We start from the raw sequence: 25,865 nt of genomic DNA on the forward strand, positions 1-25,865 counted from the left end.
CTGTACTCCTTTATGGTGAGTCCAATTCCTTCTAACAAGATCTTCTTCATATGGTGATAGGATGGCAGGGGGTCAGATTCCTGTCTTGGTAGTAGCAGCTGCCTCTTCACTAGCATCCGGTCAGGGAGGGAGGTGTTACCTCCTTCTCAGGCAGGCCTTTGTTTCTAATTCCTGGGAATGTTCACACGTAATGGTAGGGGGTGAGATTCTTGACTTGGTGGCAGCAGCTGCTTGAAGCTCACCGTGTTGATGTGCCACTTCACTAGCATCCTGTAAGGGAGGGAGGTGTAACCTCCTTCCAATGTAGGCCTTTGTTTCTGAGTCCTGGGAGTGTTCACGCCTAGTAGTAGGGGGTGAGTTTCCTGACTTGGCGGTAGCACCTGTAGGCTGCCAACCAGGGCAGAGGAGAGGCAGGGGCAACCAGGTGGGCAACCTCTAAAGTAGCCACCTGGGTGCATGTCGTATCTAACAGACATGGGATTCATACCAGGGGAGATAAAAGTTGTTTGATACCAAACAGGACTATTTTCAGTAGGACCATAATGAATCTAGCAACCTCGGGTGCCCAGGAACCAGCCTATGTTATCCTACGGTCCAATGATCATTTACAGTAACCCTTAAAGAAAAAGGCCACTATAGGGACGTAAATCTTGCACTGATATGTCCATACCTTTAAGAGAATGCACCCTGCTTCATGGGTTCACGAGGCCTACCTTAGGGGTGACTAGCATATTAAAAATAGTGCTTTAATCTTGCCACTCGTGGTCAGGGAAAAGTCGAGTTTGGAAAGCTTGCACTGTCCCTGCAGTCTGCAATGGCAGGCCTGCTGTCATCTGGTTATTTTGGTTACACAGGGTGGCACAACCAGTGCTTTAGGCTCTTGTGACCCCTTCAGCATCCATAACCATGGTACCCTTGGTACCATTTACTTGGAACTTATAAGAGGGTTTACACCCTTGCCTATTTTCTTACATCGTTTTTAGGGATAGAGCACTGGTACTGGGGCCTGGACAGCAGGCTCCAGTGCATTTTCAGACTCATAACCATCAGAATTGGAGGGAGAAGTGTGGTGGTGACTATACAAAAAGGCCACTTTCTTACATAATAACCCCAGCCTCCCTCCAGACGAAAGGTGAAGAGCAACTAAAGCAACTACCCTAGTAGTTCATCGTCTAGGGGGAAAACCTGGAAAGGCCATCTGCATTGGCATGGTCAGTCCCCGGTTTGTGTTCCACTGTAAAGTCCATAATACCCTGTAGGGAAGTGGACCACCATAACAATTTGGGGTTCTTTCCTCATCTGAATTAGCCATTAAGGAGGCCTGTGGTTAGTTCGAACCTTGAAGTGAGCATACTGTATTAAACTTCACACTGCACTAGGCAGTAAACTGTACTAAATAGCCCACTGTAATAGATGGTGCAGTGAACGTGACAGCACGGCTCACTAGCCAGAAGACTGTACTAGACAGCACCATGCTGCTAATCACAGCACAGTCTACAGAACATTGTACTAAAGGGCACACTGGTCTAGACAACAGAGTGTACTAGTGACATTTGGCACACTGTACTAGACCGCATGCTGCACTAAACTGTGTACAGCACTAGAAAGCACATTGGACTAAACAGTTTGCTAGACTGAACACTGCACAGCACACTAGACAGCAAAGTTCACTAAACATCAGCATTTTGCACGCTTTACTAGAGGCGACACTCCTGAAGGCACTGCACAAGATAAGACCCTTTAGCAACGGACAGACTGTAATATAGGGCACAAAGTACTAGACATACACTGCACTATGAAGTACCCTGATGACACATGGACTAGATGGAACACTGTTCTGAACGATATACTGCACTAGAAAGAACGTACTATGTGCCACAGTTTTAGATTGTACACTGCACTAGAGAGCACATGGAACAAGACAGTAAACTGTACTAGACAGCACAGTACTAGGCAGCACCTATGGACTGATGCTGCTGGTTTTTTAACTCAGAGTGGACTGAAATCTGCCAACTATCCCTCCCTGCAGTGCTCTACCCCTTACAAGGAATATGGCTAATTGGTTTACCCACAATTGGCATAAGTTAACATACTTATAAGTCTCTAGTATATGGTACCTAGGGCCTGCAAGCTGTGTCCCTCGTTGATTGCAGAACTTATTGTACCACAACAAATGACATACAGTAAGGAGTGACTTCCAGCCCGCCACTGCAGGCTGGCAGACCAGTTTTAAACTGCTAACTCGACTTTGCCATTTAATCCAATGGCAAAACCCAAACCGCTTAATATGTATCAGTCACCCCTTAAGCATGCCTCCTGGGCCCTAAAGGCAGGGTGCATTATATTGAAAAGAAGGGCATGTGTTTTTGATAACTTTACATGTCCTGGCAGTAGAACCTGGCACTGCAGTTTCTACTGTAGAAAGTCTAGTAGTCCCATTGGCTAACAAGGAATTAAACGCTGACAACTCAGCAGTCCTTATTTCCAAATGGGACTAACACAAAAGAATTATTGCATTAATCCAGACTAGTTGCTCAAGTTGAATTTGATGTAACTATTTTACAAATGGAAACTTTAGAAGTTACTGACACACAGAGGGCCACCAGGGGGCATTTAGAGACACATTATGCATCACTTCCAATGCAATTCAAACACACACAAAAAGCGTAGGGTTGGACACACGCAACACTTTAGGGGAGCTCACAATAAGCACATCTGTTACTGAAAAAACAATGTTTTTACAACAAAACTCCTCACCCATACGCCCTGCCCTCTACAGTGTTGGGGTGCTCCAACTGAACCCGATGCATTTATCTTGTGTGTTTGAACTTTAGAAAGATGCCACTTTGTTATCCAAAGTTTCCTAGTAGCCATTTATGACTGCAAACAACTGCTAACCCAGAGACAGCCTTAGGCCCTCCTGGGGAGAGGCGAGGACGACTCTCAGGAGGTAAAACAAAGGACCTGCTGAGGGAAGAGGTGTGACCTCCTCCTGGCAGGGTGGGCCTAGTGGGTGTGAACCTAGAAGGGTGGAGTTGGCAAAGGGGGGGCACACCTCCAATTCTTTCTAAGTTTTCCTGCAGGTCCTCCCACAAAAAAGGGGGCGAGGACAGGAAGGAGGCCTGCTCCCTCAGACAGGAGAGGCTGGGGTTGCATTCCAAAGGTGGAAAAGCCTTTGAAGCTCCCGTCCACGGATGGCTCTTCCTGAACAGGGGGAGATGTGAATACCTCCACCCAGGAGAGGCATTGTTCTCAACCTCAGAGCACGCAGGCACCCTCCCCATGAGGTCAGAAAACGGTCTGATGATAGCAGGCTGACTCAGGCCAGTCGGTGACCGCACTAAGGACTGGTAGGTTTCAGGGAACCCTTTTAAGGGGTCCTGTGTGTGCAATTTTTAATAAATCTGACAGTGGAATCAGTGCAGGTTTTAATATGCTGAGATGTTTGGTAGCAAACATCCCCTATTTCCGTGAAGCCATCATGAAGCTGAGGAACTCATAATGACGAGTGTCCAGCCCATGTACTTGCAATGGCTTCCCTGGTCACGTACAATATCCAGGAATCGACAAGGATATTGAGGGACATATCTGCTCATCCGTCATATACCCTCAAAAGAGATAGTGTGCACCCTGCCTTTAATTCTAAGGCCTGCTAGAAGGGTCTCTTACCTATATCACATGCAGCGTCCATGGGTATGAAACATAGGGATGTGTGCCATGCCGACTCTTCAGTTTTGTCTGCACCAAGACACGCAGGCTGCAGTGGCAGTGTGCATGTGCTTGGTGAGGGGTCCCTTAGGGTGGTACAATTCAAGCTGCAGCCCTTAGGGACCCTCTTTTACCACAAGGCCCATGGTATCAGAGTTCTCTTTTACTAGGGACTTACATGTGAGCTAAAGGGGTGCCAAATGTGGAAACAAAGTGTACAGGTTAGGGAAGGAGATCTGGGACAGGGTTGGCAGGGACCCTGTGCATTTTCAGTCGAAACTACAGTATTTTGTAGGCAAAAAGTGGGGGCAAACAATGTCCAAAAGAGGCACTCTCCTACAGGGAAGAATCCACGGTTGGGAGTCTCCATAAGAAAAGTGACTTCTAAAACGTATTTGTTGGTGTTGTCTGGAGCTGAATCATCTAATAATTTGCCTTGTCTTTGATGATATGTCGAAGTTTTATTTTGGTGGCACGTGTGTGCTATATCAAGCATATAACATACCATACTATACCAAGTTTATGAACAGAAACATACACAGATAATCATCACAATGACTTTTACCTTTATAACTCTTCACCTCGGCCTCTGGGCACTGAACCGGCACATTATTACACCTGTAACAACACACAAATCATCTTTATATTAAAAAGCAATGACCGCGACAGGAACAAAGTATGATAATCCCATATGGCCTATATTTGAAATAAGATTCCGTTTCAAGAGCAGCGCCTGTGGACTAGAGCTCAGTGCGAGTTAATGTTCATACACAATAGTCAAAGCTCTAACGAGATCCAAAAGTACCTTTCATATCTTATGCCAGGATGTGGGGGTTCTAAGGCAAGTTCAGAGAAACCAGCGTGCATCATGGGAGGCCATGGAGTGCCAAAGCTTGGGTCTTCTAGGCACAATGGTTAGCTCAGCCAGAAGAGGGCTAACTAACAGGTTACATCTGCTCCTGATGGGTGTATATGGGAAACTTAATAAATACCTTCTTAATTGGGGTCATGTGTTAGAGGAACCACCCAAGACAACACTGCCACACTCCATTCCTGCCACGGTAAACCTGGACACCATTCATCTAGAACCTTGCATGGATTAACACACCATCTGTCGCTGCAAACTCCATCATCACTGCTCCAGAACACACAATATTTCCTGACAGAAGCCAGGAATCCCAATAGTCTGGAACCTGTGCCACCTCTGCAGCCAGGGTTAATTGATCTGAGCCATCTGGATTCAGTCTGCAAGCTGTCTTCCTCACAGGGCTGTAGGGGCTGCAATACCTTTACAGACTGTCTCTCAGCCACACATATGCACCCGCCCAATTCCTACCCAGAGACTACTTTACTGTCTAATACTGCTCCTACCTACCTTACAGCGTCATGCTGCTCCTGCCTTAGTGTCACGCTGTTCCTACCTTACAGCGTCACATCACGCTGCTCCTAACTTAGCGTCATGCTGCTTCTGCCCAAGAGTGTCACGCTGCTCCTGTCTTACAGCGTCATGATGCTCTTGCTCTTCAATGTCAGGGTCACGCTGTTTGTGCATTAGTTTCCTGCTGCTCCTGTTTTAGTGTTTTTCTGCTCATACCTTGCAGCGTCACGCCGCTCCGGACTCTTGCAGCGTCACGCCGCTCCGGACTCTTGCAGCGTCACGCCGCTCCGGACTCTTGCAGCGTCACGCCGCTCCGGACTCTTGCAGCGTCACGCCGCTCCGGACTCTTGCAGCGTCACGCCGCTCCGGACTCTTGCAGCGTCACGCCGCTCCTGCCTTACAGCGTCACGCCGCTCCTGCCTTACAGCGTCACGCCGCTCCTGCCTTACAGCGTCACGCCGCTCCTGCCTCACAGCGTCACGCCGCTCCTGCCTCACAGCGTCACGCCGCTCCTGCCTCACAGCGTCACGCCGCTCCTGCCTCACAGCGTCACGCCGCTCCTGCCTCACAGCGTCACGCCGCTCCTGCCTCACAGCGTCACGCCGCTCCCGCCTCACAGCGTCACGCCGCTCCCGCCTCACAGCGTCACGCCGCTCCCGTCTCACAGCGTCACGCCGCTCCCGTCTCACAGCGTCACGACGCTCCCGCCTCACAGCGTCACGACGCTCCCGCCTCACAGCGTCACGCCGCTCCTACGCAGGTATCATGGTGCGCATACCTTACAGTGTCATGCCGCTCCTGCCTTACAGTGTCATCCTCTGCAAAGAGGTGGTCTATATGTGTCTCACAAGGAGCATACCACATTGCCCAGTAAAGGGGGCGCCGGCAATGCGGAAGGATGCATCTTGCCACACCACGCGGCCTCATGGAGGAGGAGGATGAATCCTAATGAGAGTGTAGGTTGTTGTCCAAGCTGCAGTCGAGGCTTCCAGCTTTGGGTCATTTTTCCAGAGTGGGAAGGACGGTGGGAGGTAGGAGGGCAGGTCGAGCCTGTGACGTGGCTCTCCATAGCTACCCACACTGGCATCTTCCAAGGCCACCCAGATAGGTATCAACCTGGGACAATTTAAAGGCTAAATAATAAGAGGAGAGGTGCGGAAGGCGACTACCGCTGGTTACTGCCAGCCCAAAGCCTCGCTGCTCAGACCCTAGGGCGCCTGCTACTTTAAATATAGGAACGGGCGGCTGCCTCAATTCCCAGTTGCAGCGCTCTGGGTATCCTCATGGCCAACATAGCAAAGATGTGATGGTACCGAGGCGCCACCGTCATCTTCATGGTTTGTATTCGACCCCACAGGGAGAGGTTCGATGCTCCCATTTAAAAAAAAAACTGTCCGAGTCCATTCTCGAAGTGGTAGGAGATTGACCCCCACCATCTTACAGAGACCTGTGTTTATCCCAATGCCCAGATACTTCGACCCTGTGGGAACCCACCGAAGGCCGTCAGTCTGCAAACAGGCTCTGGTTTTCCTTATCGAGAGGGGTAGGGGCTCGCTTTTGGTCCAGTTAATATCGCATGCTGTTTAATAAGCGAGGATAGACATGACAGGGGCCACAGAGGAAAGAGGGCGGGACAGGCGAAGAATGTAATCTGCATAGAGAAGGTCTTTCACTTCTGAGGGGGGGTCTAGGAGGGAGGTCCACCAGAGAGCAGGTCTTAGTGGCACTGGGCGAGTAGATGGAGCCCAGGATCAGCATCCAATCAGGGAAATGCAATTTAGCAAAACCCACTGGCCATCATCAGGCCAACACAGGAGCACCTCACAAGGAAGATACCAGTGCATCAGGAGGACACCCCCACAATTCTTAGAACTGGCACAGGGGAGAGATTGGGGACACCCATCACGTGGGTACGACTAATACAACTGACTGTGCCCACTCAATCATGTTTGAGCTTAAAGGATTCAGTGGGGTTCAGATGAGTTTCCTGAAGGACAGCGAAGTCCACTCGCTTTATATGGAGATAGTGGAGGAAATTTCTTCCATTTAATGAATTTGGAGAGGCTGGCATTCAGTGTACTGGCAGGGCGAAGGAGTAGAGACCTCGCTCTGCACTATGGGCGTGGCAGGGGCCTCTAGAGTCTGCAGCGATGCAATCAGAGGCAGGCTGAGAGCAGAAGTGGGTGGTGCGAACTGGGGAAGGAAGGGGAAATGAATCTCGTTTGTTCCTGCTACACTTCCCTGGCTCAAGTGCATTGCATGCGAGGGGATAGGAGGGGGCTGGCACCTTACACTAGTCAGTACAGATCACATCTGGGCAGTAAAGGACTAGACAGACGGTAACAGCAAGCCCACACAGGGATAAAGAATCAGAGGCATGATATTATCCCTGGGGGAGTACTGTGGTAGGGGAGCCTTAGCAGGGAGGCAGGGAAATACAGTGAGACCCCTGGGGGTAAAAAGATGGCCTGCATCCCCGGGTGTGGCGTCCCGCAGTACAGTGGGTGCAAGCTTGGGGCTTAGAAAAGATGCAGCATCGTCAAGCCACTACATAGGGGTAGTATGTGCATCAGGGCGCAGTAGGGTGGGGGAGTCCATCTACCAGCAAGACACAGAAGATCTGGCAGAAAAAAATGGGTCAGAACACAGGGCCAGAGGGAGCAGTCAACCAGCGGTGTGTCTACTCCCAAAAAACGCTCACCCTTCGTCATCCAATGCTATCTGCCCTTCCTCATGCAATGCTATCTGCCACTATGGAGTGGGTATAGGCACTTGGTCTCGGATTTGTATGCTGTTACGATAGGGGAGGCCCACTCGATACCTACAACCACCCTGACCAGAACCAGATGGCAAATTATCTTCGTCAAGGATACACCCCGGTTGAGTGGGCAGAGCTCCTCTGCTCTCAGGATCAGGTTATCCGAGCATCAGGCCTTAAATTTTTATACTTCAAAGTGACACATCACTGGTACTGGTCCCCAAAGAAATCTCAGGCAGGTTCCTGCCCAACAACCACTGTTGGAGGTGTCCAGCGGCTGTTCCACATCTAATGGAGCGGTCAGAAGATACAGTCCTATTGGACCGAGGTGTGGGTGCACCATCCCCAGCTCCTCCACCCCTCAGCGCACCTTCACCTCCTTCATGATCCTGATGATTCTTTGAAATGAACTCTCATTGATGGGTGGCTACACTGCTGGCTGTGGCCAAGCTATGCATTTCTCAACAACTGGCGTCAACCCACATGCCGTTCCCGGACAGAGAGGGTGATAGAACTCTATAGATTGGCTCTTCATGAGCAATTCACATACATGCTCAATGATTATCGGACGCTTTTGACAAATTATGGGGTGGGTCATGGAGGCTGCTGACAATGCAGCTTAATATTGTGTCTATGGTGCACCTCCACTCCTACCCACCTCTACGTCTCCAGGCCCATGAGCACGACCTCCCCTAGGACCTCTTGCAACACCCGAGGACAGTTCCCTCCCTCCCAATGGATTGCACAGGTAGTGCCTTGCCAAGCTGCCGGCCCTCACCATTATTACTGGTTTCCGCAGTCCACAACATCGGCCTGTCACCAGGTCTTCTTCTACCACTTGTGATTGTTCTGTCCAGTAGTGTACTCCACCCTAAGGGACAGCGAGCTTCCACTGCTTTCACATCCTCTTCCTAGTCAGCTCCCCAACCCCCCCCTCCCCCCCATGTGCATTCTTTTCCCCCTTTCCCTCGTCATACTAGTAATGGTTGGATGTGCCTCTATGCCCGACTTCATGGATTGCCTCTTCATTCTCCCAGGGCTTCATTTCTCAGGTCATTGCAAAGTCCTGCTATCGGAGCAATGCCTCCAATGGAACGGTGACCTGCCATAGTGAAACTCTGCTGCCGGCTGCCCTCAAGACCCTGCCGACCAAACTGGACTTGATTCTTTAGCCTACTTTGACTTGAGGGGCTGGATCCGGTTTTGTTTTCCCTCTTTCTCATTGGTATTCTACACTGTATTGTCTCTGCATTTATAAATAAATAAATAAATAAAAGGTTGCTTAAAAAAAAAAAAAAGCATGCAGCAAGACACTGTACGGCTCACACACCCAGCTACCATACACTAAAAAAAGATCCCCTTCCCTTAACCACTGAATTGATTCATTCCAGACATCAAATATTTTATATTTGAATGATAAATGTTCTTTCATTTTAGATTTTTTTTTTTATTTATGTGGATTTGTAACAATTTTTAACATTGAATTCAACAATATTTCCTAGAGGTTTTATTTTGAGTCCCTACCTCCATTATTTTTCTATGGCAGGATGTAGCAGTCGATTAGTCACGCGTGGTGCTAGACTTACTGCCGCAATTTTGTTGGTTGTAGTAACTTACACTCGTAAATTTTGATCCACCCTATTTCGGGTGGTGGAAATGCGTAACTCTACACGTTTGAGTAACTACACTTGAATTTTGGGAGTAGACAAAATAAATAAAGTTACTCAAAAGTGTAATAGTAAATGACCCATGTACATTACTCACAACTGTAAGTTACCTTTGTGAATAGCTCTATACATGTCAGGAATGACCTGATCTCCTCTTTGGGGTGGGGACGGGGGCAAACAAATTGTGACACTACCACCCCACCACCCCCCAATTGGGCTCTCAAGAGATTGTGGGAATGCACAGAAATACGGTGCCCTCCTTTGAACGACCTTGCGGAGAACACAGTGAAAGTGCGCTCACTCTGCCAACCACTGAGTAGCCTGGAGCTCCAGTGCTCATTATCACAGATGACATCCCCAAGGCTTCTTAGGTCTATGTGACACTACCACCCCCCCACCCCCCAATTGGGCTCTCAAGAGATTGTGGGAATGCACAGAAATACGGTGCCCTCCTTTGAACGACCTTGCGGAGAACACAGTGAAAGTGCGCTCACTCTGCCAACCACTGAGTAGCCTGGAGCTCCAGTGCTCATTATCACAGATGACATCCCCAAGGCTTCTTAGGTCTAAGTGAGTGCTGGCTTTGGGAGTTTCACCGATGGGTGGCACGCACTGGTGACCATAGACAATTATTCAAAAACCCCATGGTCAATGTAGTGCACACCAAGTCTGTGAGGAAAGTGATACGAAAGCTTGAAAAAACTGCAGCCCATGTCAAGTTAGTGATCTGAAGGCAGACCCATGGCCCACCATTCCAGTGAAAAGAAATGGCAGATTACCTGAAAGTGTTTGACATGAAGCAAAAGTGACACCACGCATATGGGAAGTACGATAGGTTTTTGAGGGCACTGACAACAGTAATACAAATTGAACTGGGAGAACATCATAACATTGATGGAGCCATCCACTCGTTCATGCGGGTGTACGGGCTGCAGCCTCCAACCATGACGGAATAAGATCCAAGCCAATTGTATCTGGGAGAACATCATAACATTGATGGAGCCATCTACTCGTTTGTGCGGTTGTATGGGCTGCAGCCTCCCACCATGACGGAATAAGATCCAAGCCAATTTTATCGGAGAGATCATTACATTGATGGGCCATCTACTCGTTCGTGTGGGTGTACGGGCGGACGCCTCCCACCAAGACGGAATACGATCCAAGTCAGTTATATCTGGGAAGAACGGTGGACTACATCGTTCCTACTCATCCAAGGTGGACTCCAAGCCCGCCAGACGATCCCATCACGGCCAGGAGAACCAAGCGCAACAAGGAAGTCAGTTAAAGACACAGGGCCGGACACACTGATCTTTGTGTTCAAGAGCTGGTGCTAGTCAAGAACTAACATCCGAGGAGCACGTTCGGGCTCCCTGATTAATTGACTGTGGCGTATCGCTCAAGCTCAATAGACTACGGTAATGGAGACAAGAGGACTGGAGGAAATGGGTCTTTTTTGCAGGTTTTACTGCTCTTTTATCTCCCTAGAGTCTGAGTTCGCAGTAGATGATGAGGATCCCGATGTGGGTGACCTGTTTGATAGGACCAATGAGCTGGTGACACTGGAATCCTGTATGCGGGCCAGATGTTCCCTGTCAGACATTGTTCAGGCAATAGAGACAACTGGGGTGTGCAGCGAAGGGAGTGACACAGGCCTGAACTGTAAGGTGGGTGCCACTAAGATGCATTGCTGAGGGAATCCTGCTACCTCTCTGCACCGCTTAGACTATGAGCAATAGTCAGACAATGCTGAGCTAGTGCGGTTTGTTAAAGTTTTCATGGAATGTAATGTTGATGATGCTACTGTGCATGTGCAGCACCATAGTTCAAGCCATTTCAGATTCCAGTGGTCACCCTTCGATCTGCTCCCATTGGTTCAATCCAGGTGATGTCATTGCTAAAGTACATAGCACTCACAGCCTGCACAAGAGGTTCCTAACTTTTGAGCCAGGTAGTGCGTGTGTCTTTCATTTCCGCACCACAGTGAGACGCGAGATCTTCCGCTAGACTTCACTCCAGGCTGTAAGCCATGCACCTTTGCGGATTGGAGGGAACGCACCAAAGAAGGAGCCTGAATATGGATTTAATGAATTTCCAATGATGATTGGAAGCATTGAGGGAATGTTTTAATTGTGGTTGAGATATCTTTTTGTGGAACTCTGAATTGAGGATACCTGGTGGATCTTTCCCAGAAAACACTTCAGGTTTCAGTGCGATCAGGGCACTTTTCAGAGGACTTCAGGTACGTTTACAAGATTTGTGAGGACAGAAGCTCATTTTTGCAGAAATTATTTCCGGGCATAGAAGATTTTTCCGAGGACTCAGAGGGATTTCTGAAAATTTAGGGAGTTTAAGGGAATCAAAGGTGTTTTCTGCAGACAAAGTGATAAAGATCTGACTAACACCTTGTGAACTCAGTAGTAGCATTTACACACTGCAGAAGCCAGACCTGCTCCTTACACACTGAGAGGAGGATAATAAACCAGCCTTACCTGCTCAGGGTGCTTCTGACATCCTGAAAAACAGAGAAACAAACACAGTGAACTCAGTTTCAACAGAAGAAGTTAAACTGTAGCAGTATTTTTGGAGAGAAACAATTCTAATGATCAATAGTTAGAATTCATTGCGAGTTATTCCTGTTGCAGTCTGTAATCATGAGAACTGAGCCATGACACAGCACAGTCTGTAATATAGTGAATGGGCCATGACACAGCATAGTCTGTAATATTGTGAACTGAGTCATGGAACAGCACAGTCTGTAATATTGTGAAGTGAGCCATGACACAGCACAGTCTGTAATATTGTGAATGGGTCATGTCACAGCACAGTCTGTAATATTGTGAATGGGTCAAGACACAGCACAGTCTGTAATATTGTGAACTGAGCCTTGGCACAGCCCAATCTGTAATATTGTGAACTGAGACATGGCTCAGCTGGTCTGTACTATTATGAGGTATATGCAGAAGGGGGTATTAGAAGAGCACTCTAAAGAAGGAGGTACGAGCAGAAGGGGTACTAAAAGAGCACCCTGCCAGAAGAGGTGCAAGGAAATGGGGTGCTAGAAGACGGCTCTGCAGGAGGAGGTTTGAGCCAAAGAAGAGTCCTAGAAGAGCGCCCTGCAGGAGTGGAGAAGTGTGGCTCAATGGTTAGAGCAGGCAGACCTTGATGCAGAGCTCTGGCCAGGGACCAGGGTTCGATTCCCGCCTCGGCGGGTCTCCGGCTCATTAATTCCCCTGACCGGATATTCTCGCCTCAGTGCCTGTTCTGATCATGGGTCCCACGCTGCAACTCTGGGCAATAGCTTGCTTAGTCTTCACAACGGCCCCAAAAGCGCTGGGATGCCTGGCTGCACCTGGGGGGTGCCTAGGAGTGGACATTTCCCAGGAAAGCCAGGAAGGGTTCCTAATCGGTATACAGACAGCGCCGGGACACCTCCGGTGGAGGTAGCTGTGCGCTTTACAAAATTCCGACATTTAGGAGGCGGTATGAGCCTAAGAGGTATGCTGCAATTGATTCCGCCCATTCAGTACGTCTAGATTTATTTGCTTTTTGGATCACCCGTATTTTGGACTTTTTGCCATGGGTGAGTTTCACTACATGTACCTCACACACGGTAATATTCCAATAGCGCTCCCCGTGGGGAAGCATCCCTCAATTGCAAAGCTATATTTCCCTTACTGAGATTTTCATCCAAAGTTACGTGACTTAATTTAAAATGTAATCAATTAGACTTGAATGTATTTTCATATTCTTTCTTTACTACAATTCAGTCCCATGAAATGACATCATTCCATGTGCTTTATAATCCAATCATATGTTGAATCCACGAATTAAACAATCCAATTCCAATGCATTTTGGGCTGGAGTAGCCTTTCGTCAGGGGATGCTTAGTTATAGCAAACAGTTTGCCACGATGGTTCCTCAGTCATACATTCCGGGTGTCATACATCAAATGTGCGGAAAGGTCAATCATTTTCAACAAGCTCACAGAGTCACATCCCGATTCGCCGCAATTGAAGCCTTTGTGGATTCAACATATGATTGGATTATAAAACGCATGGAATAATGCAATCAAACAATGCTAATTCATGGGAATGTATTGCAATAAAGAAAGAATTTGAAAAAGGTCAAAACGCGTTGCTCCTTCTTATTCATTGTGGGCACACACTATAACTAGACATATTAGAGAATTACAGTTGAATTTTCAAGTACTCACGACACGGGGTTAAAAAGACAGACAAGAGTGAAGGCCCTGGGACAAGACCGCACCGCCTGGAATGTAGAAACAACTGTCTATACATGCTAAGGTAAGGGTTCCGCCACGGAGCTCAGAAATCTATAATCACTCAGCTTCGTAGTGTTGAGGTGGGGGGGGGGGGGGGGCGGGGGGGGGGGGGGGGGGGAGTTTGATTTAGGCAAAACTTTCAGACAATATGACAGGGCTTTTCATTGTATATGGTTTAGTAAGCATGCCAATGCCATTTCTGTTTTGTGTTTGTTTCATACTTGCAGAACATTTATTGCAAATTAGAGAACAGCAGTTTAAATAAATATAAACCTCCGTCGTGTCTCTTTTCTACTCTATTGTGGACAGGTACGAGTGTGACAACGAAGGGGGTGACCGGTCACGGCGATCCTTGCGAGTATTGTGTTCTGGGGTGCCATATCACTGGTCTCCATGGAAAGGTTAGGAGGGCACGTGCGACAGTAATAACTACTCGGACGTGGGCCCACAGATAGTGATGTGGTATGGGGACTCAGTCCCTACCGGCTGATGTTCTATGGTGCAAAGCCTAGTTCTGTTCCTGAGCAGAATCCCTGCAATTCAAATGGTTTACGAGCAGATGTGAGGGCCACTTCTTTCTAAAACAAAAGTGCATTGCCTCTGCTTAGCTTGTTAAAATCTGCCTTCAAAGTTGGAATGGAATGGAAGGTCACAAGGAGCAATCTACAATCCCTTGGGTAGGGGGAAAAGGACATTATTCCAACAAGTGATGAGCTTGGTAACAGACAAAACAAAGGATTCCAGCTCACATCCTATAGCAATATTGATCGCTAAGCATTAAATAGCTCCCATTTGAAAGGACAGTTATTAGAGGGAGTATTGTGGGGAATGAGATTCTTTACAGATAACACGCCAAATTCGCTATTGAATCATTATACGTACCATGAATCGTAACCGGTTTATAAACAAGTGAATGTCCGACAGAAGAGTCACACTACTCCTTCGCAATAGTAAGCCTGGGGGGAAGGAAGATGGCAGATGGTTGCCGCCGCTGAAGGACGCTCGGCTGCTCCTCTCCGGAGCCTTGCTGCCAGCCACGATACCCTCACTGAAAACCCTGCTCCCAGCGCGGCGTTTTGGACGGTGGCTGGCAAGTTAGACATTTAAAGCGAGGAAAGTGATGAGGATGGCGTTTTCCAGGCGATGGCGTTTGGATAAGGAAGGTCGAAGACAAGGAGATCCATTTTTTTTTCTGGCTCCATCTCTCCGTGTTTTACACGTGTCAGGCTGCTGCTTTTTGCTATTGCTCAAGTGTTGTAAAAGAAACTATAATGCCTGGAAGGGCTGCAATTTAGTGGTGCAACTGGGACATTTTGGGCTTTTTAGTTCTTCTGAATCTTTTGAATCTTCAGTAATACCAGGAATACCACATTTTTGTCACCGTCTCAGCGGATGTGTCGTCTTACCTGTGCTAGCACCCTGCTCAGTTTTGCTAGCACAGCAAGGTGGACTACAATCAGGTGGAAGCTCCAAAAGCTAGCCTGGCGTGGTCAGCTGGTATTTACTGGTCTAAGCAATAGCTGCTTTTGTGGAGCTGGGTGTGAGCAGCGAGAGCACATAAAAGTGACATCGACGCTGGGGGTCTTGTTGGAGGCAAAAATAAAGTGCAAGGGAAAACTGGGGGAGATGGCTCCAGCACGTGCAACCAGGTTGCTGTTATGAATACAATAAAAGAAGAAGACTAACTACACATGTGGATTGGATTATCTTTTGGATTTGTAAATTACTTTGTAATACAGGACTCTTCTTTGCTCGGGATACTACGTTTATATATTTGTTGTTGTGGATTTTGTCCACATCAGATGGTGGCGGAGTGATAGACGTCACTTTTTATCCCTGGGAGCAGCCTTATATGTTGTGTTATTACTATTTAACAACCAAGCGCAAGCTTATAGCCAACTATCACACTTCTGTTTTGTCTTTGCAACCAGGAGAGGTCGCATTGAGGCCCAGGTGGAGAACGCAACAATCATGGGAGCAGGGGCGGAAGGTATGGACGGTGAGACTGCTGTGCAAGATATTTCATTTGCAGATAATGTAGCAATGTCGGAAAAAACTATATTAAGCAGTAGCGCTGCAAGTTGTCAGGCGGACACGCAGGTGGGGAAACCTATTCTTAAACTTTTACGCTCTGGGAAAGCTCCAGTGCTTCTTCGGTCCTGTGGGTCTGAATCTGCTGTGCCCCTCGCCCAGATGGCAGAAGTCTTAAATGCAGCAGTTAATGAAGGATGAAGGAGTATGGAGTATGGTGATCACAGAATGGGTGCTTCTCTTGCCTCTCCAGCCTCTCCTCTCTCTCCAGGAGGTATATGCGTAGTGGCAGCAGTTATTGAGACTGGTAATAATTCTCCTGATTTGGTAAGCGCACAAGTTATAAGCTCAAATATCGAAAGACCCCGGCTTTAGCTGAACTTAATAGCGCAGGGCAGCAGCCCAAGTAGTATGACATTTACCTTGCACAGAGCCTCGGAGATGGAGGCAGAGAAATTGAGGAACAGGCGAGTGATACGGCAGGGGTAGACAGTGCTATCAGTGTGGATGTGCCAAAAGTCCACTCATCTGGAAATCTGGGTTCTCCCATCTGTAGTCGGGGAGGCACCGTCCCTGAGGGGGAAAAAACCCTGTGAACCCCGAAAGGAAAAGAAAAAGGCCCTATGATCATGCGGAATATGAAAGGTGGAAGAGGGCGTGGAGGGACTGGCAATATTGCGCAGAACAACGAAGCACTTGGTCGATTAAGAGGTGCAGCTAGCTCCTCTAAAACCACGTCAGGAATCCGCCCCCTTCGTAAATGGGTCTCAAAGAGAGCAGTGCGATCCATTATTTCTAGGCTTTCTTCCGCCGGATCACAGGGGGATGGTGTCACTCCTACCCCCTCGAAGGGAGGTGCAGATTCATATGCTAGCTCGGTTAGTGCAGCTACTACTGTACAGCAAGGCATCTGTAATCTGTCTCCTATCGATATCGATATTAGCTCAAAAAATGCGGCATTGTCAAGACCTTCTGCAATAGATGTTGCGTATTGCCATGGCCAAAAGGAAGCTGGTGGGATGCCCTGTCAGTCAAAGGAGGCTCTAAGTCTCGGACTTAACACCTCATCAACAGTGTTCGGATCCTCTTCCTCCCCTCCCATATCTTATAGCTCTAATACTGTGGAAATAAGACCTAATAAGGTGCCAAACTATTTGAGTAGGGAGGGTGAAAGGGGGTGAACCCTCACTCTAGTATAATGCATGCTCTCGCTGCTCATAGAGCAGAAGCACAGGCATACTAACAACAGGCAAGGCTGAAATCAAAAGAGTGTTGTCTGAGGTTACCAGCAAGGTCCAGCATTTGACGGTGGAGGTCTCTGACCTGCAGGAGCGCGTGACAGGCGCTGAGGAGATCAACTCCCACACTGCCAAGGTGGTCACCGCACAAGAGTCACAACCTGCTTCAATGCAACTTAAAATTGATGACCTGGAAAACCGTCAGCGGCGCCACAATCTAAGGATTTTTTGGATACCAGAGGGGAAGGAAGGCGCCGATCCTCGGGCTTATGTTGTGGACCTTTTACAAAAGGCTTTTCCAGACTTGGAGGATTGGGACATGGATACGCAGGTCCAAAGAGCACATTGGCTCCCACTTTTTTTGTCACCTAATATGCAAGCTAAAAAAAAACTATTCCCGTCCTATTTTGGTTTTCTTTGGTAATTTTTTGCTTCGCCAGGCTATTTTTTTTAAGGCTAGGCCAACGGCTCCTGTTAAAGTAGATGCTATGTCAATTTTCGTCAGATCGGATCTTTGTAAGTCTTCCATGGACAAGAGAGATGGGAACTACGTCAACTTATGGATTCATTTAAGTCTGTCTGTTCTCAGGTTTTTTTCCAGGAGCCTGCCCGGCTTAAAGTTGTTAAGGATGGTCGTTCCTACTTTTTAGGTTTTGCCTAGCAAATGCGTACGAAGTACGAAGTACGCATGCGCTAGGAAAACCTTATGTTTTTCTCTGTGGGGTCGGGTATCTGCCCCCTCCTCCCATTGGCTAGCTCCATAAATGGAGGCTAGCCATTGGGAGAGGGCTCTGTCCGTCAATCTCGGACCAGATTCGGGGGCGTTCCCGAGATTTTTTCCCTCTCCACCCACTTCGGTTTGTCATCACGGTGGTGGGTAGGTGTTATTTTTTTTTTCGAGTGGGCCGGTTTTGTTCCTTTTTAAAGTGTCTGTTGTTGGAGTTGGCTGCAAGATTCGAGTTCCCACGAGGCGATCAGGTAAGGAGCATTTTGTTTATAAATGTGCGTGCGCCGTGATCCTCCTGCCCCCCCTGTCCGTGTCTTTCCCGCCCCCCCTCCCGCTTCCGTGTCTTTCCCGCCCCCCCCCCCTCCCGTGTCTTTCCTTGTTCTTATGACCGGTCACTAGAGACGATACAACTTGATTGTAAGAAGGGACTTGGAGACAGTCTTATATACAGCCATTGCAGGCTTCCATGTGTTAGAAACATGGGCCGAGGGAGGCGAAGCCGGACCCGATAGGGGCCCGTTTTGAACGCAGCATAGAGGTGGTAGCCCTCACCCTTCCTCAGCAAGCCTGTGAAAAGGGGGCGCATCGGATTGGTCGCCCTCTAGGCAGCCGCTGGCCTCACAATCGGGGTGAGGGGGCTGTGAGCAGCGGGGGGTGGGGGAAGGAGTGTTAAAAAGAGGTGCAGGTTCCCAGTTGAGCACACAAACCCCGTGGTCGAAAATGTTCTCAATGGAGCGTGTGTGTGAACATATACTGAGGAGAAATGTCGGCATACCTTCATCCTGAAGGGAAACCTCGTAAACCTGAGCGTCTCCTGCTGGTCCCCGCACATTCCGCGCCCAGACGTGGAGCCCTTCAAGAGCAGGCGCTTGGAGGCGGTCTTACAGCACTACTGGGGGTGCAGCATCCCCCACCGGCAACTCCACCCTTCGATGCGAGACCTGCGGGAGATGGGGGCCAACTCCCCGGCGTTGTGCGAAGACTCCCGCTACGGGAACTGCCTGTTCCCCTTCGGCTTCGAGGAGCTATTGTGGAACTACAAGCAGCAGCACTGCGGGGGGCAGGAGCCGGCCCTGAGGGTCCTGGGCACCGAGGCCTACAAACTGGAGGTGGTGCACTGGGTGCTGATCCACAGCCCCTCCTGGGTGGGGTTTGAGTACCTGCCCCTGCTGGATTCCGTGTGGCCCCGCTCCTGGACAGGGGACCTGCTGTGGGCCCCCGAGTCCACCACAAACTTTTACACCTGGTACTTCGACCCCTCCACGGGCCGCCTGGAGAAGTATCCGCTGGACTTGAAGTCACGGCAGACGTACGAGCCCTGCAGGTGGAACAACGTGGTCTTCGCCTTCTACCTGCCCGGGGGTCTCACCCTGAGCCTGGGAAGGGGCCCCCTCCTGAGAAACGTGGAGGCCTGTGAGACGGCAAGGAGTCTGTGGGTGGACAGCAGCCCCGTCCTGACACACCCCCCAGAGAAATATGTATCCAAAGAGGAGGCGGAATATATAATTTACCAAGAGAGAGTTAAAGCCTCGCTAGCTTGGCTGTAATTTCTGTTTTCATTCACTTTTGCTACCTCTTGTATTTTGTTTGCTTTTGATACATGCACAATTGCCACCATTGGCTCATGTTACGTAACGTTTGTTCTTGTGTTTGGAGTGTCTACCTTTTATTATATTATATTTTATGCCAGTATTATACCTCTACTTGTACTTTAACTTTGTACGCTTTTGTAACATGCATGCACACATGTCACGTTTTCCTCTTGTAACGTACTGCTTGCTACCTCTTGAATTTTATTTGCTCTTGGTACATGCACAATTGTCACTATTGCCTCATGTAATGTAACGTTTGCTTTTGTAACGTGCTCACTTGTAATTTTCTCCTCATGTATCATTACTGCTATTGTGAAGCGCTCTGAGTCTGACACCTTCGGGTAAAGTCCGCGCTCTATAAAAACGCATAAAATAAAAATAAAAAGATGTAACCCTTTCCAACGCGTTTGGTTGCTGTTGAGCTCAGTTCTGCTTTGGTTGGGTAACCTTTCGCTTCCACTGTGCAGTCTTCCTGCCGGCTCCATGAACTGATGGTCGCTCTAGTCTCCGCGCCTGCCTTTGTTTGCCTTTGTTCAGTGACTCCGATCAAAGGAATGCTCGCTCCCTCCGGAATGCCTTGAACTCGTCGGCTGCAGGAAGCTGCGGCCTCCGCGGCGTTTGGTTTTCACTGCTGACTCTGGGCTGTCATCACACCTTCGGAATCCGTCTTGTGAATCCCACATTCTGCCTTGTGACCCTAGGTGTTTGCTTCCCCGCTCCTTGCAGCTCTGAATCTGGTGTGCTACTTTTTCCAAAGTACATTTTGACTTGGTGAGTTTAAATTCTGCTTGGGATGTGCTTATTTTTCCAGCGAAATATACTAACTTTTCCCCCTCCTGCTAAAACCCTTCGTTATTCGCACTTCTTATTACCCGAGTGCTTCTTGGCATTCCCGTTCAGACTATGGCTGCTTTCGGATATTTATTTTGAGTGTCATGTTATTAAACACCCTCTCCGAACATCTTCATAGACATTGCGACTCCCAGTTTTTGGGTGTGGCTAGAGAAAGGTTCAGCTGCTTGCAGAGATTTGCCATGCTGGTAAAACTGAAAGAGTACAAGAAAGGATTCGTGGTGCCACGCTGTTGTTGGCCAGCCTCTTCTGTCAGGCAGGCGTTTTGTATTGGCCAGCAGTGGTATTCCTCTGAGGAGAGTGAAGTGCTCATCCATAGCATTGGAGGCCCCTTACATTTTCCGCCCACCACGCCTTTATAAGCCACCCTTATTGTTGCTGTGAAGATCGCTCCACGCCTGTATACTCTTTGCAGTTGCGGCACAAGCTGCGTGTGCCAGAAGCACAGGCAGTGCTGTGGTGAAGAAACAGCCATAGGGAATCCTTTGCAGAATGCTGATAGTTCCTGGGTCTTGCGGCAAACAAAGCTGAGTAGAGAGACCTAGACATCAGTGGAATACGTTTGCCGCACTCTGTAGCAGACATGCATATATTCCTGCACTCACTGGAATGCAAGTGCTTCATACAGTCTGCCATTATAAAGGGGGGGTAGAACCCATGCAGTCGTGGGGACCTGGGCGTCAGGTAGTAAATATATAGAGGGGTCCCCGTGAGAAGGAATTATTTATACATGTGACCGCGGAATGCCCCATTTCTCTTTTGTAATACTTGCCCAAATACTTGCCTTAATTGATGTAGGCCGTTTTGGTTTCTTGGAATAATTTGTAATTCTTTGTTGATTTTGGGATATATGTACATTATGTTTAAGTCTGTGTACTATCTTTATAATCTTTCACACAGCCTTTGAGCACACTTCCTTCCCTCCCTTTCTTGGGGCTTTTTCATTTTTCCGATTTCTCGTTCTATTTCTAAATGATTGCAAACATTGCTTTAAATTGTTATCCTGTGTTGTTGAATAAATGACAACATATCTCTTTTCCTTTGAGGATTATCTTATTTTGCTTTGAATTTTTATTGTCTGCATATAAATAATTCCTTCTCACGGGGACCCCTCTATATATTTACTTCATACAGTCTGCCAGCGGAGGAAGGTCACAAAACACCAGCCGCCACCATGGTGGGCATTATCCGCAGGTGGGTGATCTGGCACAAAGAGCACTAGGGAAGAGTGATTATCTAAAGCTCTTGGCCACAGCCAGTGACCAGACTGGACATTTTGCACAAGTAAGGGCTTTTACTCGGAGCAGACCGAACGCTCCATCTTGTAAAGTGCGTGCCCTCCAACATAAGAGAAAACAAATTTCTTCAGTCAGCAATCTTTCACTGCAAAACTAAAGACGTTCTTTGTGTATTGGAGTAGCGCATAGAACTCACACCTATCTGCCACTGCATTCACCAGTCTAGATCACAGTCAGGCACCACGTCACCCTTCACCTCATACACTCATAGAACTGGCAGTAGTAGTGCAGACACTCCTCATACACACATACAATAGGGATGACAAATGTGTTTGTTTCGTTGCACAAAAGGTACTTGTTCAGAGGAAACAGTGCAACTTCTCCCTATTTGTAACAGGAACAGCACTGCTGGCAGCAAAGTTGGCGTCCCTCTTATTTGCAGCAATATTGCTACTATGAAGAAGTTATTTTGATGCACACTTCAAACTGCAGATTCCTCACCTTTGTAATTTACCCCAGATGCCAGACTGCTTTGGGATAATTTTATCAGCAGTGTTTGTGATATCCACTATGTGGCATTGTGCAACTTTGCACTGCCCTGGAAATGATGGAGCGAGCACCATAAAAGTGCCACCCATTAATGCTGTGGTTGGATGGGTTGGTGGATTGCATAAATTGTTGAGGGATTGGCTGTATATATGCATCTATCCATCCACCCATCCATGCATCTATCCATACACCCATCCATGCACCCATCCATCCATGCATGCACCCATCCATGCATCCACCAACTCATCCATGCAAGCATTACAACAAGAGCCCGCAGCTCTTCTTAGTCTCTCCTCGCCCCCCTTCCCTGAGCCCACAGCTCTCCATCTCTCCTCGCCCCCCCTTCCCTGAGCCCGCAGCTCTCCTTCGTCTCTCCTCGCCCCCCCCTTCCCTGTGCCCTGCCCTGCTATTGTAAATGACAATGCCATTTATTTATGTTAAAAAAAACAAATAAAAATAATGTCAAGAGCAATGCCAATAGCTCTAACTTTAACAAAGGCAAAACCATTGCATTGTAAATGCTTGTTTGTTAATGAGCAGGAGGCCAAAAAAGCATTGGCCAGTTGGCAAATCTCTCGTGATTAGGGATCAGCCTAAGGTCTTTGCCTAACTTTGAATTATCTTTCCTGGGGGGGTTTGAGGTAACGGGTTTAGGAAGCATTGCTATAAGGATATAATTTTGTAATTAGCTAAAAGGTTTATCTTGTTAGTCTCCAACTATAGCTGACAGATGATAAATGTATCTTAGTTGCTGGGTGGTGGACGGAGGGGGGGGGGGGGGGGATGGAGTGTGGGTATGCCTAGGGGCTCTTGGGGAGGAGTGGTTGTGTTGTCTTTCATTCACTGTCATCCACGACAGCAGTAAGGGGGGTGATTCCTTTTCCAAGAAACGGGGTGGGGGGTCTTGGGGTGGTTTTGGAGGGGTTGGGTTCGGGGGGTGGGGGTTAAACAGTCACATTTTGCATAAAATAGCACAGGTAAATTTTGGAAATAAAAATGAGTGTTTGTCATGCAGGAAAATGCATAATTGGGTTTTGTTAGGTTACTATGTGGTCAAAATGATTCTTTATAATGGCTAGAGTCAAGAAAATGAGTTGGAATGTCTGTGGGCTCAATACAACCGGCAAAAGGCGATTGGTGGCGGAAAAACGTAAAGGATTTAAGCCTCAAATAGTGGGACTGGCTGAAACCATCTCGCATATAAGGATAGAAAGTTAAATAAACAATTAAGTTATGACTTGGTCATTTGTACCCACAGACAGTATCTCTAAGGGGTGTTGCGCTATTAAAAGACAAACATTCGAAAATTACTGTACTTAGAACTGTTGCAGATAACCGGGGGAGATGGGCAATTGCACAGTTCTTGATTTTGGGAAAAAAGATTACAGACTGTATGTTATACGGTCCTAATGTTGATTGCTCTGAGGTTATTTCTTATTTGAATTCCGAACTTTTAGATTGGGAGGGTGACCTTGTTGTAATGGGCGACTTTAATTTTTATTATGGATAGAAAAATTTACACTACTAATTCACCTGCAAGAGCCAGAATGGTCCAGGTAAAGGCTAGTATGCTTGATCTAATCCATATCCATCAATTAGACGATGCCTGGCGAACTTTATATCCTTCAATACCGGGGTTCACATTCTATTCTCATCCCCATAAACAATACTCCAGGATCGATAGGATCTTCATGAGTTATGAGTTGTTGGTCGATGCAACAATGATTGTATGTCCAAAGTTAACCTCGGACCACAATCCTATTATGATTAATAATGCTCTTGCAGGGTCTAGATCACAACAAGCGAAGGAGTATTCATTTCCAAAACATTTGTTAAGTAACACGGATTATGTTGCCCATATGCATAAAGATTTTAGAGGAATTCATCTTGATTAACCTACATACTTCGTCTATGGCCATGATATGGGACTGTTTAAAAGCTAGTGTAAGAGGGGCAACTCTTCAGTATATAGTAAAACAGAATAGACAAAACAATATCCAACTTGCTAATGAACGCAAGCAGTCTATTCAATTAGAGCAACAACATGCCTCTGCATTAGCGGCTAAAGACAGTGGTGAGCAAGAGATTTATGTCCAGATTATTGAGACCAAAGCTAAACTTCAGAGAAGACTGAAAGATAAAGTGGCTAATAACTTCCTCAAATACAGAATAAAGCAGTATGAATATGGAGAAAGGGTAGGAAGAGTATTGGCGTACCAACTTGCAGATCAGCAGGCAAATTCTCATATCAAGTCTATTAAAGGAGGGGATTCTAACATTTACACAAAATCAGAAGATATAGCCGAGGAATTTAGGACATTTTATGGCACTTTATATCAGGAAACGAGATAATGTAATCAACAAGCTGTAGGGCGAGTGCTCTTCCTACTTTGGAAGTATCTCATCGCAGGGCCTAGAGACCTCGGCTCTAGGGGCTCTTTCTAGTGGTAAGGCGGTTGGAGAGGACACCATACCATTAGAGTTTTATAAAATCTTTAAGGAAGTGTTGTCATCGGTTCTTCTTGTGCTGTTCAACGACATATTGGAGGGAGGAGATGCTCCCCCCTCCTGGAACAAAACTAACAGTGGTTTTCCCCAAAAAGGGTAAAACGGTGGGGGAGTTAGGGTCCTACAGACCTATTTCACTTAATGCAGATGCAAAAATATTTTCAAAACTGCTTGCTTCTAGTCTAGCTTCAAGTATGTACTTGTTGGTCTCAGAAGAGAAACATGGTTTTGTCCCAGGTAGGGATACAGTGGCGCACATAAATACAGCCTATGCGGCTTTTGATGTAGGAGATCAACAAGGGGAGCGGATTGGGATGGTAGCGCTGGACACAGAGAAGGCCTTTGACCAGGTCGCTTGGGGGGTTTTATGGAGCACTATGCAATCACAAGGCCTTCGTCGGAGGTTCATCTCGGCGGTCCAGCGACTTTATCGCAGTCCGTCAGCAGCTATCAAGCTGAATGGTTGTACATCTGGGGTGGTTAACATTCATCGGGGCACCAGTCAGGGCTGCCCACTCTCCCCATTATTATTCACCCTTTATTTTTTTTTATTTTTTTATTTTTTTATTTTGAAAGTTTTATATAGCGCGAACAAGATCTTTGCAGATAACAGAGCGCTTTACAGAGGCAGGTGTAATCATCATCAAGATCATCAAGTTCAAGTACATAGCAGAAATATTACGTATAGTACAGGTATGAGGTAGCAAGGCATAGTTGGAGCGTATGACAACAAAAACGCTGTAACTATACAGAGATGGAGAAAAAAGGATCTAAGCACTTTAGACTAATATAAGTCAAAACACACGTGCAGAGGAATATATAGGCTATATCATAATAAAATACTGGAGTACTGTTCGCAGTGTAAGTCAAACGCATTGTTCAAGTGTATTTAGCCATAAGGATACTTTTGACTTCTTTCTTAAAAAGAAGGGAGGAGGAGATGAGCCTCGTTTCAGGAGGAAGTGCGTTCCAGATCCTGGGCGCCATTCCAGAGAAGGAGCGTTTGTAAGTTTTTTCCTTCCGGAATCTTCGCGGTTTCAGCAGAAGATTGTTTGAGCTCCTGGTAGTTCTGGACCCGCCGGAAATTGTCAACTTATGAGAGAGGTAGCTGGGTGATTTCAGGTGTATAGCCTTGTGCGTCATGCAGGCAATTTTCAGCTGTATTCTGGCTTCAAGGGGCAACCAGTTCAAGGATTTGAAGTCAGGGGAGATATGCGAGTGTTTTTTTGATCCAGTGATGAGTCTCGCTGCCGCATTTATATTTATATATTGCCACCCTTTATATTGAGCCTTAAATTAGGCATCTCCTTTATAATAACTCTATCTCCCCTGTCTGT

At 47.4% G+C, this 25,865-nt stretch overlaps 1 protein-coding gene across 1 annotated transcript in view; it reads right to left on the bottom strand.

The window, feature by feature from the left end:
* LOC144754185 (E3 ubiquitin-protein ligase TRIM39-like) overlaps positions 1-25,865 on the bottom strand; it is a 138,829-nt gene that overhangs the window by 40,500 nt on the left and 72,464 nt on the right. Inside the window, exons 4-5 of the mRNA XM_078641769.1 lie at positions 12,001-12,023; positions 4,274-4,326 (exon numbers count right to left, since the gene is read on the bottom strand). Coding sequence (XP_078497895.1) covers positions 4,274-4,326; positions 12,001-12,023 — 76 coding nt within the window. The remainder of the gene's footprint in view (positions 1-4,273; positions 4,327-12,000; positions 12,024-25,865) is intronic.

This window comes from Lissotriton helveticus, chromosome 5_1 (assembly GCF_964261635.1).
Source record: "Lissotriton helveticus chromosome 5_1, aLisHel1.1, whole genome shotgun sequence".
NCBI classification, from domain to species: domain Eukaryota; kingdom Metazoa; phylum Chordata; class Amphibia; order Caudata; family Salamandridae; genus Lissotriton; species Lissotriton helveticus.